At 34.7% G+C, this 15,564-nt stretch overlaps 1 protein-coding gene across 1 annotated transcript in view; it reads right to left on the bottom strand.

Annotated features, from left to right (window-relative positions):
- Window positions 1-15,564, bottom strand: part of GABRA2 (gamma-aminobutyric acid type A receptor subunit alpha2) — a gene marked incomplete in the record, with an annotated part of 100,124 nt that overhangs the window by 48,095 nt on the left and 36,465 nt on the right. Inside the window, 1 exon segment of the mRNA XM_072406262.1 lies at window positions 3,133-3,353. Coding sequence (XP_072262363.1) covers window positions 3,133-3,353 — 221 coding nt within the window.

Raw genomic sequence — 15,564 nt, 5'->3', positions numbered from 1 at the left:
CTATGTCTATATGGTTTTATCTAGGATATGCTGGTTTCTAATATGTTTATTTCCCTAAAGGTTGAACTTGATAGACTTATGTTTTTTTCAACTTACCTATGTAATTATGTATTGATTTAATCTGGTAAACTGGTCAGTCACCTAAACATTACATTGTAAAATTTTGGGGATATATAATATAATATATAATATTAGATTGTAAGCTCTTCTAGGCAGGGTCTTATCTGTGTCACTGTCTGTATCTGTCTGAAATTTGCAAGCCCCTATTTAATGTAAAGTGTAATATGTTGGCACTATATAAATACTGTTTGTTTGCATTGTTTGTCATCCAAAAATGTTTGTACCTTGAAATTTATATTACATTAATTTAAGCCTATAGTTTAATAAACAGTAAAAGATGGAGAATGCTATGAGAGCTTAAAGTGAGAGATACTATTCCTTTTGCTACCCGTCAAACAGTGCCTGTGCAAATAGGTTTTGGTAAGCACATTATTTAACAACTGAAAAATTCTGTGTACAAACACACTTTCCTAACTTTTACTTTATTTTCCTTCCTACCTTTTTCTATTGGATATAATTCATTATTTATGAATCAGCCAAAATAAATGCTTTTATCCCATTTGGAAAAAAGAGATGATGTCATTTTATCCAAAGATTCTAAAACTGAATTTACAGTAAAAACTCCAACTTACAGAATTTTCAGTTTCTATCTAGGAATTTATAGAGATATATGACAGCCACTATATACAAGTACTGTTAGGTGGGATAGAAAAAGAAATAGCATGTATCACTTTAATGACTGCATTGCTTGACATTTCTTTTATGTCATGGTTGCGGAACTGACAGTGAATGCTTCAGCACACTCTGCAAGCACAAGGTAATGTCATTTATTCTTTATAACTGTAAATATGTTTAATTCATAATGTGTGCGTACAAGCAGCAACACTGTATATGTTATAGTTAAACTATTGTAACATGTAACTCATGTTCAGTTATAGACATATGTGGCATTGCTTAGAGAAATAGGTTAAAGTCTGATTCTGTCCTGTGTGCAAGGTGTGCAAACTGGAAAAAAGTCATTTGGGACAGATACTGGGGTGCCCATGGTGTTTTGTGCTATTGTATGAGGGTTCTGTTTTGCAGTATGTATATATGTATTGTACAGGACTGCAGGGATTGGCCCTGGATGGGAGATATATTTCCTCAGGGTATGGAGCATGGGCTTGATAAAACCAGGGTGTGCACTGGGCAAAGAGTCCAGAATAGTGGAGACAACTCTGCTAAGGGGTGCTTTGTGTTAGTAAATTTTAGGGACCTGGACTCTGGAATGAGAAGGAATGTACTAGGTGGGCCTTCCAATTCCACCCTGGGTACACCCAGGGGGTTGTCTGCACCAGACTGGAAGTCTGCTATAAGAGCACAGGTTTGCTACCACGGGAAAGTAATAGGAAAAAGCAACATGGAGGCTGCAACCAAGCCTCTGTAGAGTATGTGCTTTTTGCAAGGGAAAGCTGTTGTGGATATTCATCTATGCTGTTTTGATTTATGGACTTTGAGAACTTTTTACCCACCTGTGTCCAGCTCATGTAAGAAAGCTGTTTTTGTTTTAAAAGTGAAATAAAGAAACATATTCAGAAAAAAACTTTGCTGTGTGCTGGCTGCAAGGGCTAATCCTCTGTTGTATATTTTGTTTTAAATTCTTGTGACAAACCTCTGCATTGTATACCCAGAGCTAAACAACAAGTTTACTTTGACTAGTTCAACTCCCAACACTTAAACACTATTTATGGACCAGAACAACTTTTGGACTTCATCTATTGGTTTCCGCTAAAACTTTGTTGTACTTATTATTATTTTATTTTAAACAACCAAGTTTTTCTCTTAGTAATACTGTCTTTAAAAGATATTTTATTTTTTAATTCAATGCACAGAAAAAGAATTGAAAAAAAATGTCCTTTATTTAGTTTGATAAGTGTAAGACATAAAGTTTCATTTAAATAAGTTGTACACATTTTATTATATGATTTATTCATGCTGAAGATATTTACAAAAAAAAGACATGTTACTCTTTAATTGTGCACATGTTTTTTTTTTTTTTTATGGGTAATAAATGCATACGCTAATCTAAAAAAAAAATCATAACTTTTAACATGAATAATTTAGGCAAATAAAAATCAAAAAGAGCTGCAAACTTTTAACTAAGGGGCATAAAAAATAATTAGAGCTGATGTTTACCTAAGGTTACTTATACTTTTTATCTTTTTACTTGTAAAATTGTTTTAATGTACAACATTTGCAAATCATTACTCACACCTCAAATTCTTTATGAATGAACCAAAATACCTAAAATATAGCAATATAACATTGTTACATAATAATTTTGCTAATGTCAAGTTTACACAGCAGCTGCATGTTACTTTGATCGGAAATAAGTCCCATATATATATATATATATATATATATATATATATTTACATGAAACAGATCCCTGAAGATTCCAGGGAGATATTTGGGAGGGCTGTCCAGTGAGTTCCTACCCAATGAAGAAGTCTGAGGATTAGTTTTATAGGTGTGTTCAAGCTGTTTTATAATTGCTAGCAAACACACCTTTTATATGTTATTTTATCGAAGGATTTTAAAGAATTAAAACCAGTAAACTGCCATAATATTTCCTATATTAATATATTGCTTAAAAAAGACAAAACATAGCTAGTCTTTTGGACTATATAATATATTCATGTTTGGGGTCCCTTTGTACTACATAAGCTAAACACAAGTACACTTTTAATTCAACTCTAAGTTGGAATTCACAAATAAATAAAGAATCATATTTGTATTCGGTTTAATCTGAAAACACATAAGAAACCAGCTTTTCTGTATTACTATTTTCATTGTATCTATCTTAAAGCTTCTCGTACGTTTGCCCTGCTTACCATATAATTAAAAAATGGACAAACCAGAGACTGCACACCTTTTTGGGTTTGGTGCCTCCCACTAGAGAGGCCAAAAAGGAAGCCCATTATTTAAAAAGCTGAGATAATTTAATTCATTACCCTCCTGAAAAGCAAAATATCTTATACATACACATTTTATGTGAATGCCTAAAAATATAGAGTACAAAATATAAAATACCTCATTGTATACAGCAGCGTTCCATCATCTTGAATTCTTAAAAGCTTATTAGGCATCGTCATGTTGTGGGCTATAGATTTCTTTCCATTATGAAAGAAGGTGTCTGGAGTCCAAATTTTATTAGCCATAAGATTGTTTAATCGAAGAATGCGCATTGGCCCTGTAAACCTCAATCTCTCATCTTCCCAGTTTTGACGAAAGAACACATCTATTGTGTACTCCTAAAATGAAAAAGAAATATTGAAAACATTTAAATACAGCCATTTTTAAATTAACCAGGTGACATAAAATCAAGAAGAGGGTTTTACAATATTTTACTGGGTTTCTCAGCAAAAAAAGAAACCTCAAATACCTTTTCAATGCAAGGTAAAATAAAAGATCTGAATCAAAGCAGAAAACCTACATAAAACAAGTGAAGCAAACCTGTTACAACCGTGGTAAATTCAAACTCAGAGAATTATAAAAACATGCTTTAGCAAGCTGCATGTCTAAACAATTAGCAGTTCCAGATTTGCAGACAGTTAGAAGAAACCTGGGGATCAAGCATTGGTCATTTAAGTATTTCCATATGTTTACAAGCAGTACATGAAATTTAAAAACACTCTCACTGACTTTTGTAGCTGTTGGAACTGAGGAGCAAATTATCATCAATGGCAAAACAGGTACTTAAGTTGTTAAAGTCAGTTTCTCTGTAGCCTTTCAGTTTTCTAATGTATTCACAAAATAGATGTACTCTGTGCTTATATAAGAATGCTAAAAGGCCAACAAGTAAATGGGAGAGGGATCAGGGTGAGCTGAAGCTGCTGACAAACCAACTATAACTTCGCCGCTTCTGATGTTTATATTATTATTATTATTATAATACAGTATTATATTAATACAGTATTTATAGCGCCAATATATTACGCAGTGATGTACAAAGTCCAGTCATGTCACCAGCTGTCCTCCAGAAGGGCTCACAATCTAATGTCCCTACCATAGTCATATGTCTGAAATACAATACAGAACCTGCAAACTCCATGCAGATAGTGTAGTGGATACTGGATTTGACCCTTGGACACAGCGCTGCAAAGACCAGAGTGCTAACCTCTGAGCCACCGTGCAGCCCATGTTTGCTTTGATATTTAATTTGTTTCCATTGCCTGCAGCTGCAGAAGTCATCCAGGGCTTGTTTTAAAGCTTGTTTAGTACTTAAATATTTAAAGTCTATAGTCTGACCAAACATTCACTTTAATTACAGATTTTTTTATAATCTCTTTTAACGGTTGAGCTTGGCCTTTTCGCAAATGAGTCTCCCTAGTCAACAGTGTGCCTGCCCATTAATATGGTACCAATAGTTGGCTTGGAAAGCAGAAAGTGATCGGGACCATGCTGAGCCTCTGAAAAAAAAAATAGGTGTCCATATCTCTGAATCTATTCTGACAGATGGGTTTTTGCTGTGCAATGAATTTGTTAATTCCATGATGCATACTTAAAAATAATCATAGTATGGGTTATTCAACAGAGATCGGTGATTCTGATAATCACATTTATGGGAGCTGTTGTAAGCTTGGTAGTAGCACATAAACAGTGCGAAAACTCAGCAATATGTCACCACTGAGAACAATATGTTCTGAAATTGCACATGATGTTTCCAAGTGTACATAAGAGAAATAAATATCAAATGAAGATATTGCACTGCAAAAGTTAAAATCAAACAGCTTTAATAGTCTCTTCAAATCCAAATTGTAAGGATTGTAAAGGACTTTATTCATTAAAGTATTTCATTGTCCACGCTACACCAAATAAAGCCTGTACAGCTGATACTTGAGAATTTGAAAGAGACCAGACAATTGTTATTTTGCAGACCAGGCACTAAACGAAGACCTGGTAGAGGAACAATTGTAGGGTACAAGCGGGTTAAGGCTGGGCTTTAAACAATTACTTTTATATAGCCTAGAATAGAAATGGTCACAGCGTTTCTTTAACTTAGACAAACATGACAATTTTACAGCAAATGTAACCACTTTCAAACTTTAAGCCAACTAACCACCAACAATTAAAATCATACTAATAGGTTGATGGTACCGTAAGAGACAAAGGAAATGAAACAAATGTGTATGTCATAAGATAAATCAACATTGTCACATAGGTGGTAAAAGGCTTCAAGCTCTCAGAAAAAAATAGCTCTTCCCTAGACCAGTAAATGAAATGTAAATCAGGGTAATGTACTGAAATGTTTCTATAACAAAACTAAAATTATCAAAATTCAAATACAGCTTCTGCTCATTTCCAGCCTCTTAAATAGTGTCCTGCTCTAGTCAAAAAAATGATAATGCAGATGGGTATGGGAGATAAAAGTCTGCATAATGTGAGTCTCATAAAGATAGACATCACACAGCACTGTAATGATTAATTGCAAATCTCTAATTCAGTAATATGTGTAGGTCGCTAATTTAGAAAACTATTAGTCTAAAAAGGAAAATGCTTTTAGCCGTCAGTCAATACTTGGCCAACTAAAGTAGATCTATTTAAAAAAAAGAGGGTAGGGGTCAATAAATGACTGGTTCTTTAAAGCAAATGATAAGCTGAAACAGGCCTATGAAACAATTGCCTTTATTTTAAATGTACTCATTTTAAAACATTATATTTAATTTTCAATAATATTAACACAAGCTATTTTATAGCCATGTGATCTTTTTTCTTACTATTACTCTTGTGATTACATTGAACATTTATACAGTTCTTCTATACAATCTTAAGGCTGCATTTAATTTAAAGATTTTCCTAATACAAAGACTATGTGTTCTCTTTAATGTTGGTGTTTAATGTATTTTATCTAGATGTTTGCTATAATCCAGCATAAAAAGATTCCTGTACATTGTTTCCTATAGTACAGACTGATCATTGCTTCTCTCCCACCGTGTGCAGGGGAACAAGTATTGAATTCGGATTCCTATACTATTCTGCAGGCAGACTGTAGGGCGGACCAGCTGGGAATTTGAGGAACATTTTGTGCCTGGAGTCAAGTTGGAATTTTAGTTCTATATTATTTCAAATTTTTAAGCTTATCTTTTCACTTTCATGAGGGACTACAGTCACAAAATTCTGTTCTGTTGCTATCAGTGGGTAATGTGAAACAAAAAATACCCCGACCATCATTTTTTTTGGAAATGCCCCTCTCAGTAATGTGGTTGTGTGTATCAGGACATTAGTAGGCAAAATATAATAAAACTGACCTGACAAAGCAGGCCAGATTGCATGCTTGTAAAATACACTTAAAAATGCAGAAAAGCTACCTAAAAGTCAAAAAAGGATTTTAAAAACAACATCTCAAGGACATCTTGAATATTCTTTGCTGGTTGTTTTTCTGAACATGCAAAAGCCACTCGATTTTGTTAGGTACACCATGCCTGGTTGGTTTCAAGAGTCGAATTAGGAAAGGTAAGAATACCTGATAGCAGAAACGAGGGCATAGGGAGATATAGGTACGCAACAGCATGATACTTGAAATGAAGTGAAATCAAAAGCATGTGGGTCACACAGGACAAGCACACAACAGAACATGTATGTAGAGTACAGTGTAGCTAAAAGGGTTTGTTGCCTCAGAACTGATTTTTGTATTTGAAAAAAAAAAGAGACATGCCTCAGAGTTGTACAGCTTTAACCACAGCAAATAGTGGCTCTAAAAAGTGCTGACTTGGGTGGGGGTGGGAATACATATACACACTTAAGGTTTTTTACAAAAAGTGTGAATAAACAGAAAAGAGGTTTGAATGGCTGAATATACCAGTAACAAAGTGTAATTAGCAAAGTAACATATGACATTAGTATATTGCTACATTGATGTTATTTAGTTTAACAACTCTCATTACCATTATGTGGTCAGAATAACCAGACTAGACATAGATTAACTATACAAGTTTAAGTCGTAAAGAGTTATAGCCGAAGGGGTTGTAAAATGTCTTGTAGCCCAACGCGTTTCACCTATTGGCTTCTTCAGAGGGAAATATAGACCTAAATCTGCTGCTGCTGAGGGTATTGATAGATATGAAGGTAAAACGTAGTTTATACTTGGCTAGAGCATAGAAGCTCAAAAGGGGTATCAAATAAGGTATTCAATGTAGAATGAGACCTAGTCCTTGTATAAAGCAAGGCAGGAACTAAACAACAATCTTGTCCTGGAGTTGTCCATTATACTCAGTTGGATAGACAGCGTGTTGGATTGCGACAGCCAAAGGGTACTTTTGCACCTTTAAAGTGGTTGCCATTTTATAAAATTTAAATGGTTCTACTCCCCAAACAAATCTAAGTTATTCAAAATTGTAATGTTACAAAGCAGAACATTGAGGGCAGTAAATACTTTAACTTGTACAGGGCATTGTACATCTATATGTTTATCTGTAAAGAATATGACACAATTTGCATTGATCTGCACTAAAGCAACCTTTGCCCTTACCAAGAGGTCTTAAGAAGACTGAGAGTTAATTTTACTTTGAGATGAGCTTGAAGTCCAAATTAACTAAGGGAAATGCTTTAATTTATTTTTTAAACTACTTGCATAATGATCACTAATCAATACCAATCCAGACATCAGACGGTTGCTAATTGAGCTGAGTGGTGTATGTTTACTTCCATTATGTGAAACACTGATACATAATATTCACCACTCATGTGGCCTACGCATTCAATTGGCTTTGTTTATTAAAGTGCTAGGAAATGTGCACTCTGCAAAATAAATGCTCATTTAACTTAGTAATTCATGTTAAAGCATGTGCAATCATTTATTCATGTGCAACCCAAACTTTTGCAGTGGTGAGGACAGATACCACCCCCTGCCTACCCAGCAAACTCCTACCATAGTTTTAGCAACAATATGGTTTATCAACCAATGTTTTACTGAAAAACCCTGGGAAAGGAGTACCTTGTTACATATTGGGCCTAATTTATTAAAGTTCTCCAAGGCTGGAGAGGATACACTTTCATCAGTGAAGCTGGGTGATTCAGCAAACCTGGAATGGACGTCTTCAAAGTAATTTGCTATTTTATAGCAAATGTTTTAAAAATTAGACCAGATCTATTCCAGGTTTGCTGGGTCACCCAGTTTTACTGATGAGCCCCAGGCTTGGAGAGCTTTAATAAATCAGGCCCATTATGCCATATTTGTTATTAGTTCAAATATGGACATTGATGCCAATGCGAACTCCTTCATCAGCATTCTTTGGGGAAACCTGTGTAATTCTTTTTTATTTTATTTTTCATAAAAAACTTGAATGCCTGTAGTAATGCCTGCAAAGGTACATTTTAGTCCATGGGAGTATTTTTCAGATTTGACTCCTCTTTTTATTAGTATCAATTTTTGTCAGCCATCCAGGGGACAAAAGGTTTCAACACGAAATGCAAATATCAATATTGGTCTTTAGAGAAGATAAGTAAATCCCTGTTACATAGACCAAGGGAGAATTTACTGAATAATAAACTAAAATCTGACATTCTGCTACAAAATATACTATCACATTTGGCAGCCAACACTGCTCAGAAGTTGCGTAGAGTGGAGCTCTTTTTCTGAATTATGTGTTAATAATACATGTTTATAGTAAAGACTTCCGTAAAACAGACTAAAAGAAAAAGTGAAGCACTTGCTCATAGTATTTCTGTTTATTCACACATATGTTAATATTTAAAAAGATAAATAAATTATTTTTCAGAAAACTAAAAAGCAAACAGGCATAATTTGCCATCTGCTAATCATGCTATAATTAATCATAATCTCAACAGGATAATAATACAGAGATAAAGAGGTACATTTATAATAAAGATATTTATAAATATTTCATAGTAATATTCACAGAGGTGGTTGTTTGTTTGTTCTTTACAAATTGAGATAGGCAAATATTCTTAAAAGGTAACTAGTTAGGCACATAGACTTTAATGTACTTTAAAGCAGGACTAAAGTTTAACTTTTAAAAATGTTCAGTCAGGCAAGTCATTATTGCTATAATCCTTCTTACCTACTTGATTGCTCAGAGGAACTGTCTTAAAAGCTAAACTGTGCATGCCAGGATTATTATTATTACAAAGTATTTATATAGCACCAACATATTACACAGCCCTGTACAAAGTCCTTAGTCATGTCACAATCTAACCATAGTCATATGTCATTATTACAGTCCAAGGTCAATTGTTTGGTGGAGGCCAATTATCCTAACTGCATGATATTTTTTTGGAATGCGGAAGGAAACTAGACTATTTGGGGGAAACCCATGTAAACATGGGGAGAACCTACCAACTCCATGCAGATAGTGTCCTGTCTGAGATTTAAACCTGGGACCTAGCACTGCAAAGGCCAAAGTGCTAACCAACCTCTGAGCCACAATGCTGCCCAGAATACCTAGCAATCCAGGCTATTCCTGCACTTTTATTATTATTATTACACAGTATTTTTATAGCGCCATCATATTACGCAGCCGTGTACAAAGTCCATAGTCACTTGCTGGGACATTCGCCGTCCCAGACTGCCTAAGCAAGCTAGCCAAAGATCACAGGAGGAAGAGAAGAAGGAAAAGAATGGTGGTGCCCTGCGATGCAACAGGTGAATATAGAGGAGTTTAGTTCTGCTTTAAATGTAAAAGATAGAATAAGGCTAGTGGTACATTAAAACCACCAGCCAATAGAAGCATATCTGCCATGTAACTAGCAAAAAGATGATCTGTATATTTGTTACCGTTTATACTTACCCGCCAAACTTGTTAATCAGTGATAACCTACAGAGAGTGGTTTCTGTATAAATAAAAGGTTTTTTTTTTGTATGCCTGCACCACTTAATAATTTTAAATCCCACGCATGCACAGGAAGCCGTGTGACACTCAAAGGTGAAGAAACTTCCCCCAGAGTGACTTCCCTCAGGCGATGGGAGAGTGGGTGAGTTGTGTCCATACAGGGGACATGGTATGCGGCTCTGGCCGGTGTGCCCCCGGGGGTCCTTCTCCTAGGGGGCGCGCCACTGCTCTATAGTACCCCATCTATTCTACCCTGGTCACGCACTGCAAGTTCGCCTCTCCTGATCTGTGCTTTTTGAATTCTGATACAGACTCTACTACTGATCTGCTTGACCTAGTATTAGTTGAGTTTGTTCCTCTGGTAGATGTCACGCATTTGGCAGGTCCCATACCGCAGTTCTTACAGTTTGCCTCCTATGTTTTTAATATATTTTGGATGACTGTCTCCTCAGATTGATTACAGTAAACTGTTTCCCTATTGTGTCTTTTTTGCTTCAAACACCTCTGTGACTATTGATTCAGTCCTCAGAATGTGCTGTAGCTAAACATGTGACTTTCTAAGCAGATGTACACATATGATGTTAAAATCAATGTGTGTGATTTTTGGTATTTAACTTTGATTTAAAGTCTCGTACAGTCTTTGGGAATCAGCTTAGCACCAAGATATGGATTTTCTATTGTGGCAGTGGTTTTAAATGGAGGAGTAGACAATTATTTAACCAATGGCATTGGTAACACACTAGACTCTGCTGTAGTATTAAGTTTGAAGATAACTACATCCTACCTGGCCACCTATGGTTACACAATTCTTATCATTCTTCCCATAGGGTGCTTAGAAGAATAGCTTTTTTTTCACATTCTCTGGGTATAAACAAGAATCAGCTTCAGTATGCTTTTTTTCTCAAGTTTGAACTTAAGTTTCAGACTGTAGGGTATGGAAAGTAAAAGGTATGTGAGGTTTCACATACATTTGAGTTCACCATTTCAGTATCTGTCAAGTGTGCTCATATTTACTGTTAAAATCACTACTGTGAATTTAGGAGGGCATATGGATATAGTATATATTTAGAAAAAAAACAGGTGGAAAACCTTTTTATGGCTTATGCCACCTTGAAAAAAAATGTGCACCAGACAAAAACCAAGGAGCAATACGTGTAAGTAAGAAGAAAAATAATTGAAAAGGATCAAAAATATCATTGTGAGTATGGGTATAGTGTATCAATAAAAGCATAGTCATCTATAAAATGATACATATAAATAAAGGATAAAAATAAAAAAACAACTAATTCCTAACTTCTTTTTTTGCAGGAACATATTTGTGTTTTTAGGTTGAATTAAAAAAGAGATATTGGTAATTCTGGAGATTTTCTGATTGTTTTTAGTGGGAGGCAGGAATAATGTGCCAAAGAGCACAAAGAGCTGATGGAATTCCAAAAAGAAATATGAGGTGTTCAAATGATATGACAATGGGTAGCAAATGCAGAAGTAGGACATGGAGGGTACGGCAGTGGTCATCGTGTACAGGAGAGGAGTGTGGAGAGTATGACATAGGGTATGTGCAGCAGAGAAATATGAAAGATAGGCCAGCAGGCATTATCTGTAGAAAAATGTACAATGTATGTCAGAGTGAAGAACAATTATTTTTGTCTCATGATAGTTACTGATCTTTCCATAATTACAAAACTGCAATCAAATATTATAATACAGTTAAATGACAGTGTGGGTGAAATGGGCCCCCTAATGCATTTGGTATCCATTTACAAAAATGAGTAATTACAGAATATCCACACTGAAGTCAAGCTTTTCACCCAAAGGGTTTTGCAGAGGAGGAATAGAGGTTAAAAACAGATTCCTGGTGCCATTAAAAATTAAGAAGGGTATTCAGAGACAGTGTAGATGTGGGTATCATGTCAGCAGCATTCTTTACTGTTAGGGTGATAGGGAGAATACTTATTCTGCTGTAGTCTTGAATAGTAAATGGTTAACATACATAGACAGAGCATGGAAAGGTTAACTACTGACTGCTCAAGGTTATATGCTAAATGCACATTACCAGAAGAAATAAACAGAATAGATATCAAGAGAATAAAGCACATATTTAGGGCACTAGCCCTAAAGCACATATTTAGGGTAATGGGTGCTAGAAGGTTTGCATACTAAAGCACTGAGAAAATCATGGACATGGGCTGATGACTGGCATTGAGGGGTTATCACATTTGCCCAGAGAAAAAAACACAGAGAAGTTAATGCTTATTTGCTGGGGACAAGTCAGTGAGGAGGTAAGGCACACTGACAAAATATTTATCAGTTAGGGGTGGATGCACATATTGCAATTGAGTATCATATACTGGACAAATTACTAGGTTCCAAATGCTTTTAAATTGGGAATTGAGAATGTAAATACACTGCAGATTGATCATTCTGTAAGTATGTTGTACATTTGAGTTGGCTACAATCAGTTATTTGTGCTTAAATGATCATTTGTGTTGTTGTTCACCAGCAGATGGCAATGGTGTCCTCATCTAGAGTGTAACAAACATCTCATCTTTGACAGCTTTGATCTGTCAAACCAAAGACAAATGCAGTTCCGGAACATGGCGCTAGGTGTCATCTGAGTACAAACTGAGAATCTTTATCCAGTAGCAGAAGGCAAAAAAAAATATATATATGATATATAAAAAGATCTTTTAATGTAATTTATAGCTGTATTAGTGTGCTTTTCTCTTTAAGGTGTTTGGCTGTTGGGTAAGGACTATTTTGTAAAAAAGCACTTAGAATTTTTTTTATCCAAAACATGCACTTGATTTGATACTTTATATGATGTGCATAGGAACAATTTAATTATTTTATTAAATATAGAAGAAGCATGAATATTATTTATTGTGCTTTGTGTTCAACTTAGGGGTCTCAGGAAACAGCAAGAAAGGAAGACCAATGATCATGCCGTCATTGGGAGCTGAAGATGAACGACCAATCTGTGTGCTTGAGGTTGGAAAATTTTGGGAAAAGACCAATCTGTGAGCTGGAATTGCAAATGTGAAAGTAAAACCATCATATAATATAGAATTTTTAACAACTTTATCTTTTTCCCCCAATAATTTTCAAAAGCTATTGAAAAGAATTGGTTCTGCACTAATTAACATATTTATTCAATATACTAATAATAATATATAGTATTTATATAACGCCATCATATTACGCAGCGCTGTACAAAGTCTATAGTCGTGTCACTAATGCTAAATATGATAACCAATCAAATATCTGACCTAGATGATAGATATATCAAAGTGTACTGGCCAATGGTGAATGAATCCTATTTATCTTGCTATCTAGAGGAGACAAGCTCTGCAATCTTTAAGTCAGTCTGCAGGAGAAAATACCATTGTTTTATTAAAAACACCAGCATTCCAGCAAATAGCACATTTCTCAACTTTTATTTAACCACTCTTTAAAGGATTTCCTGTATTTGTGCAGCTAAAGAACTGATTAGTCAAATGACTGATTTTAGCCCTGTGTGCATTTGAAATATTTAATCAGAATTAAAAAATGACAATATTTTAACTGACAATCTCTGAAATCATCTCTGGTAGAGAATCTGTTACTGCAATTGGTACAAATGGATCCGGAAGACTCTCCACCAATAAATGCTTCAGTAAATATCAGATTTGCTGCTTTACAAACAGACCCGATACTATATGTTCTATAGTGGGTAAGTTACTTGCCTTGTTTCAGGTATCAAAATGGTTAGAAACAGCCCTACTGGTTTAAAGTGGCCATACTACCAATGTGGTTATGGAATCACATTTTCAGACTTTTTACATTATTAAATTAGTTACTTGGAGGATCCACATTATCGAGAGTGGATATCAGATATGTAATTTATTAAAGAGTTCATGTAATAGACAGGTCACACAATATTAACCCTACCCATGTTACCAAGGAGCTTATGTGCATAGGAACAATTTAATTATTTTTTAGCATCAGATATGTTATGCTGCAGAAAATTAATTTATAGTCATAGCATATAATTTTTATTGCATCATAATGAACTTTATGATTTGGGGATAAAACTGCCTTTATATTTCAGCATTGTCAAAATGGTCTCACTATTTGGAAAATTCCATCTTAACACCAAACATCACTGTCAAGGGCTGAATTTTCCAAGGGCTGAATTTTCCAAATTAGTTCTGGTCTTTGTCAAAGCTAACAGGCAACTTATTGTCCAGAAGGAGCATGTGGAGATAGGTATTGCCATGAGGAACCCATACCAATTCTAATAAAGTTGGATTACCTAAAAGTGAACTATCACTGAGAGATTACATAAACGGTCAATACAGAATGGACATGGACACATTGCGCTTGAAAGCTGTGTGAATTCAATGTATAGGCTATCATAGGTTAACCTGAATAATCCAGCAAACCTGGAATAGATCTGGGTGAGGAATAAAAATATTTGTTTACTAATAGCAAATGAGTTTAAGTAAATCCATTTCAGGTTTGTTGGATCACGCAGATTCTCTCATGACTGTCTATCTTCTCTAGTCTTGGAGAACTTTATTAAATCAGGAATGGTAAAGGTACAAGTGTGCAGACCCCTTCCACTAAAAAACAGGCCCCTAGTGTTATTAATATAGTGTGTTATTATAGAAAAGTACATTATTGTTCCTTAACTATTTCTGGATTACAATATATAAAAACTACAGCCATTGTAAAAAAAAAAAAAAAAGTTCTTTATTTCTACAAAAATACATACCTAATTTTTTTTTCCACCAAAAGAAGACACAGCATCCATTGGATCATTCAGTGATGTATATCTATCACCAGTCACAATGACCTATAATGTTAACTTGATGCACTCCAGTTGCTAAATAACAGATCACATGCTATGCAGTAATAGTGCACGGAATTCTATGTGAGACGATAAAAGCAATGGTGTAAAAAATGTCCTGGCTGAACCAACAACATGTTACGCGAACCCTAAGTAGGACGAACCCCACCCTCTTGCCTATTGCTGTCATGTGAGTGTGCCTGCAGCCTCATCACTGTATATATGTTGTGTGAGGGCAATATAGGGTTGATTTACTAAAGGAGTATAGACTGTTCACATAACAGTCAATAATCACTCAGCAAGAAATATTTCACTTAGCCTAGCTCATCTGGTATTTTCACCACATTCAATAAGATGAGTGAATTAAATTTTAATTTGGCAATGTATTAATTCACCTTGGTAACTTAACCAGCCTAAATCAATCCCTTTATCTCTAACTATTAGGGTCATGTGATCTGGAGGGAGATTTGGTGATGACATCGCACTGCTGCTTTTAACCTCCCTAGCGGTTCATTTCCTTCCGGCTTTTTATGTCTAAAAGCGGTATTGTTTTTCATGAAAATTATTATTATTAATATAATAGTATGAGTATAATAAAGTTTGAAACACAAAATCATGTAAAAATAATAAATTGAACAAATTAAAAAATGTATATATTTAAAAAAAAAATGTTTTTAATTTTTTTAATTTTTTAAAAAAAAATACATATTATACTCATACTAATATATATACTGTAAAATAAATGTTTTTGAAAACAATGTACTGATTTTACACATATAAATCCAATGTATTGCATTCAATACAGTTATTTTGTATTGAATGCAATACAAATGGATTTTGAATTTC

Source organism: Pyxicephalus adspersus, chromosome 3, assembly GCF_032062135.1.
Source record: "Pyxicephalus adspersus chromosome 3, UCB_Pads_2.0, whole genome shotgun sequence".
NCBI classification, from domain to species: Eukaryota; Metazoa; Chordata; class Amphibia; order Anura; family Pyxicephalidae; genus Pyxicephalus; species Pyxicephalus adspersus.
The sequence above is the reverse complement of the archived record's forward strand: the minus strand, read 5'-3'. Positions and strand labels throughout refer to the sequence as shown.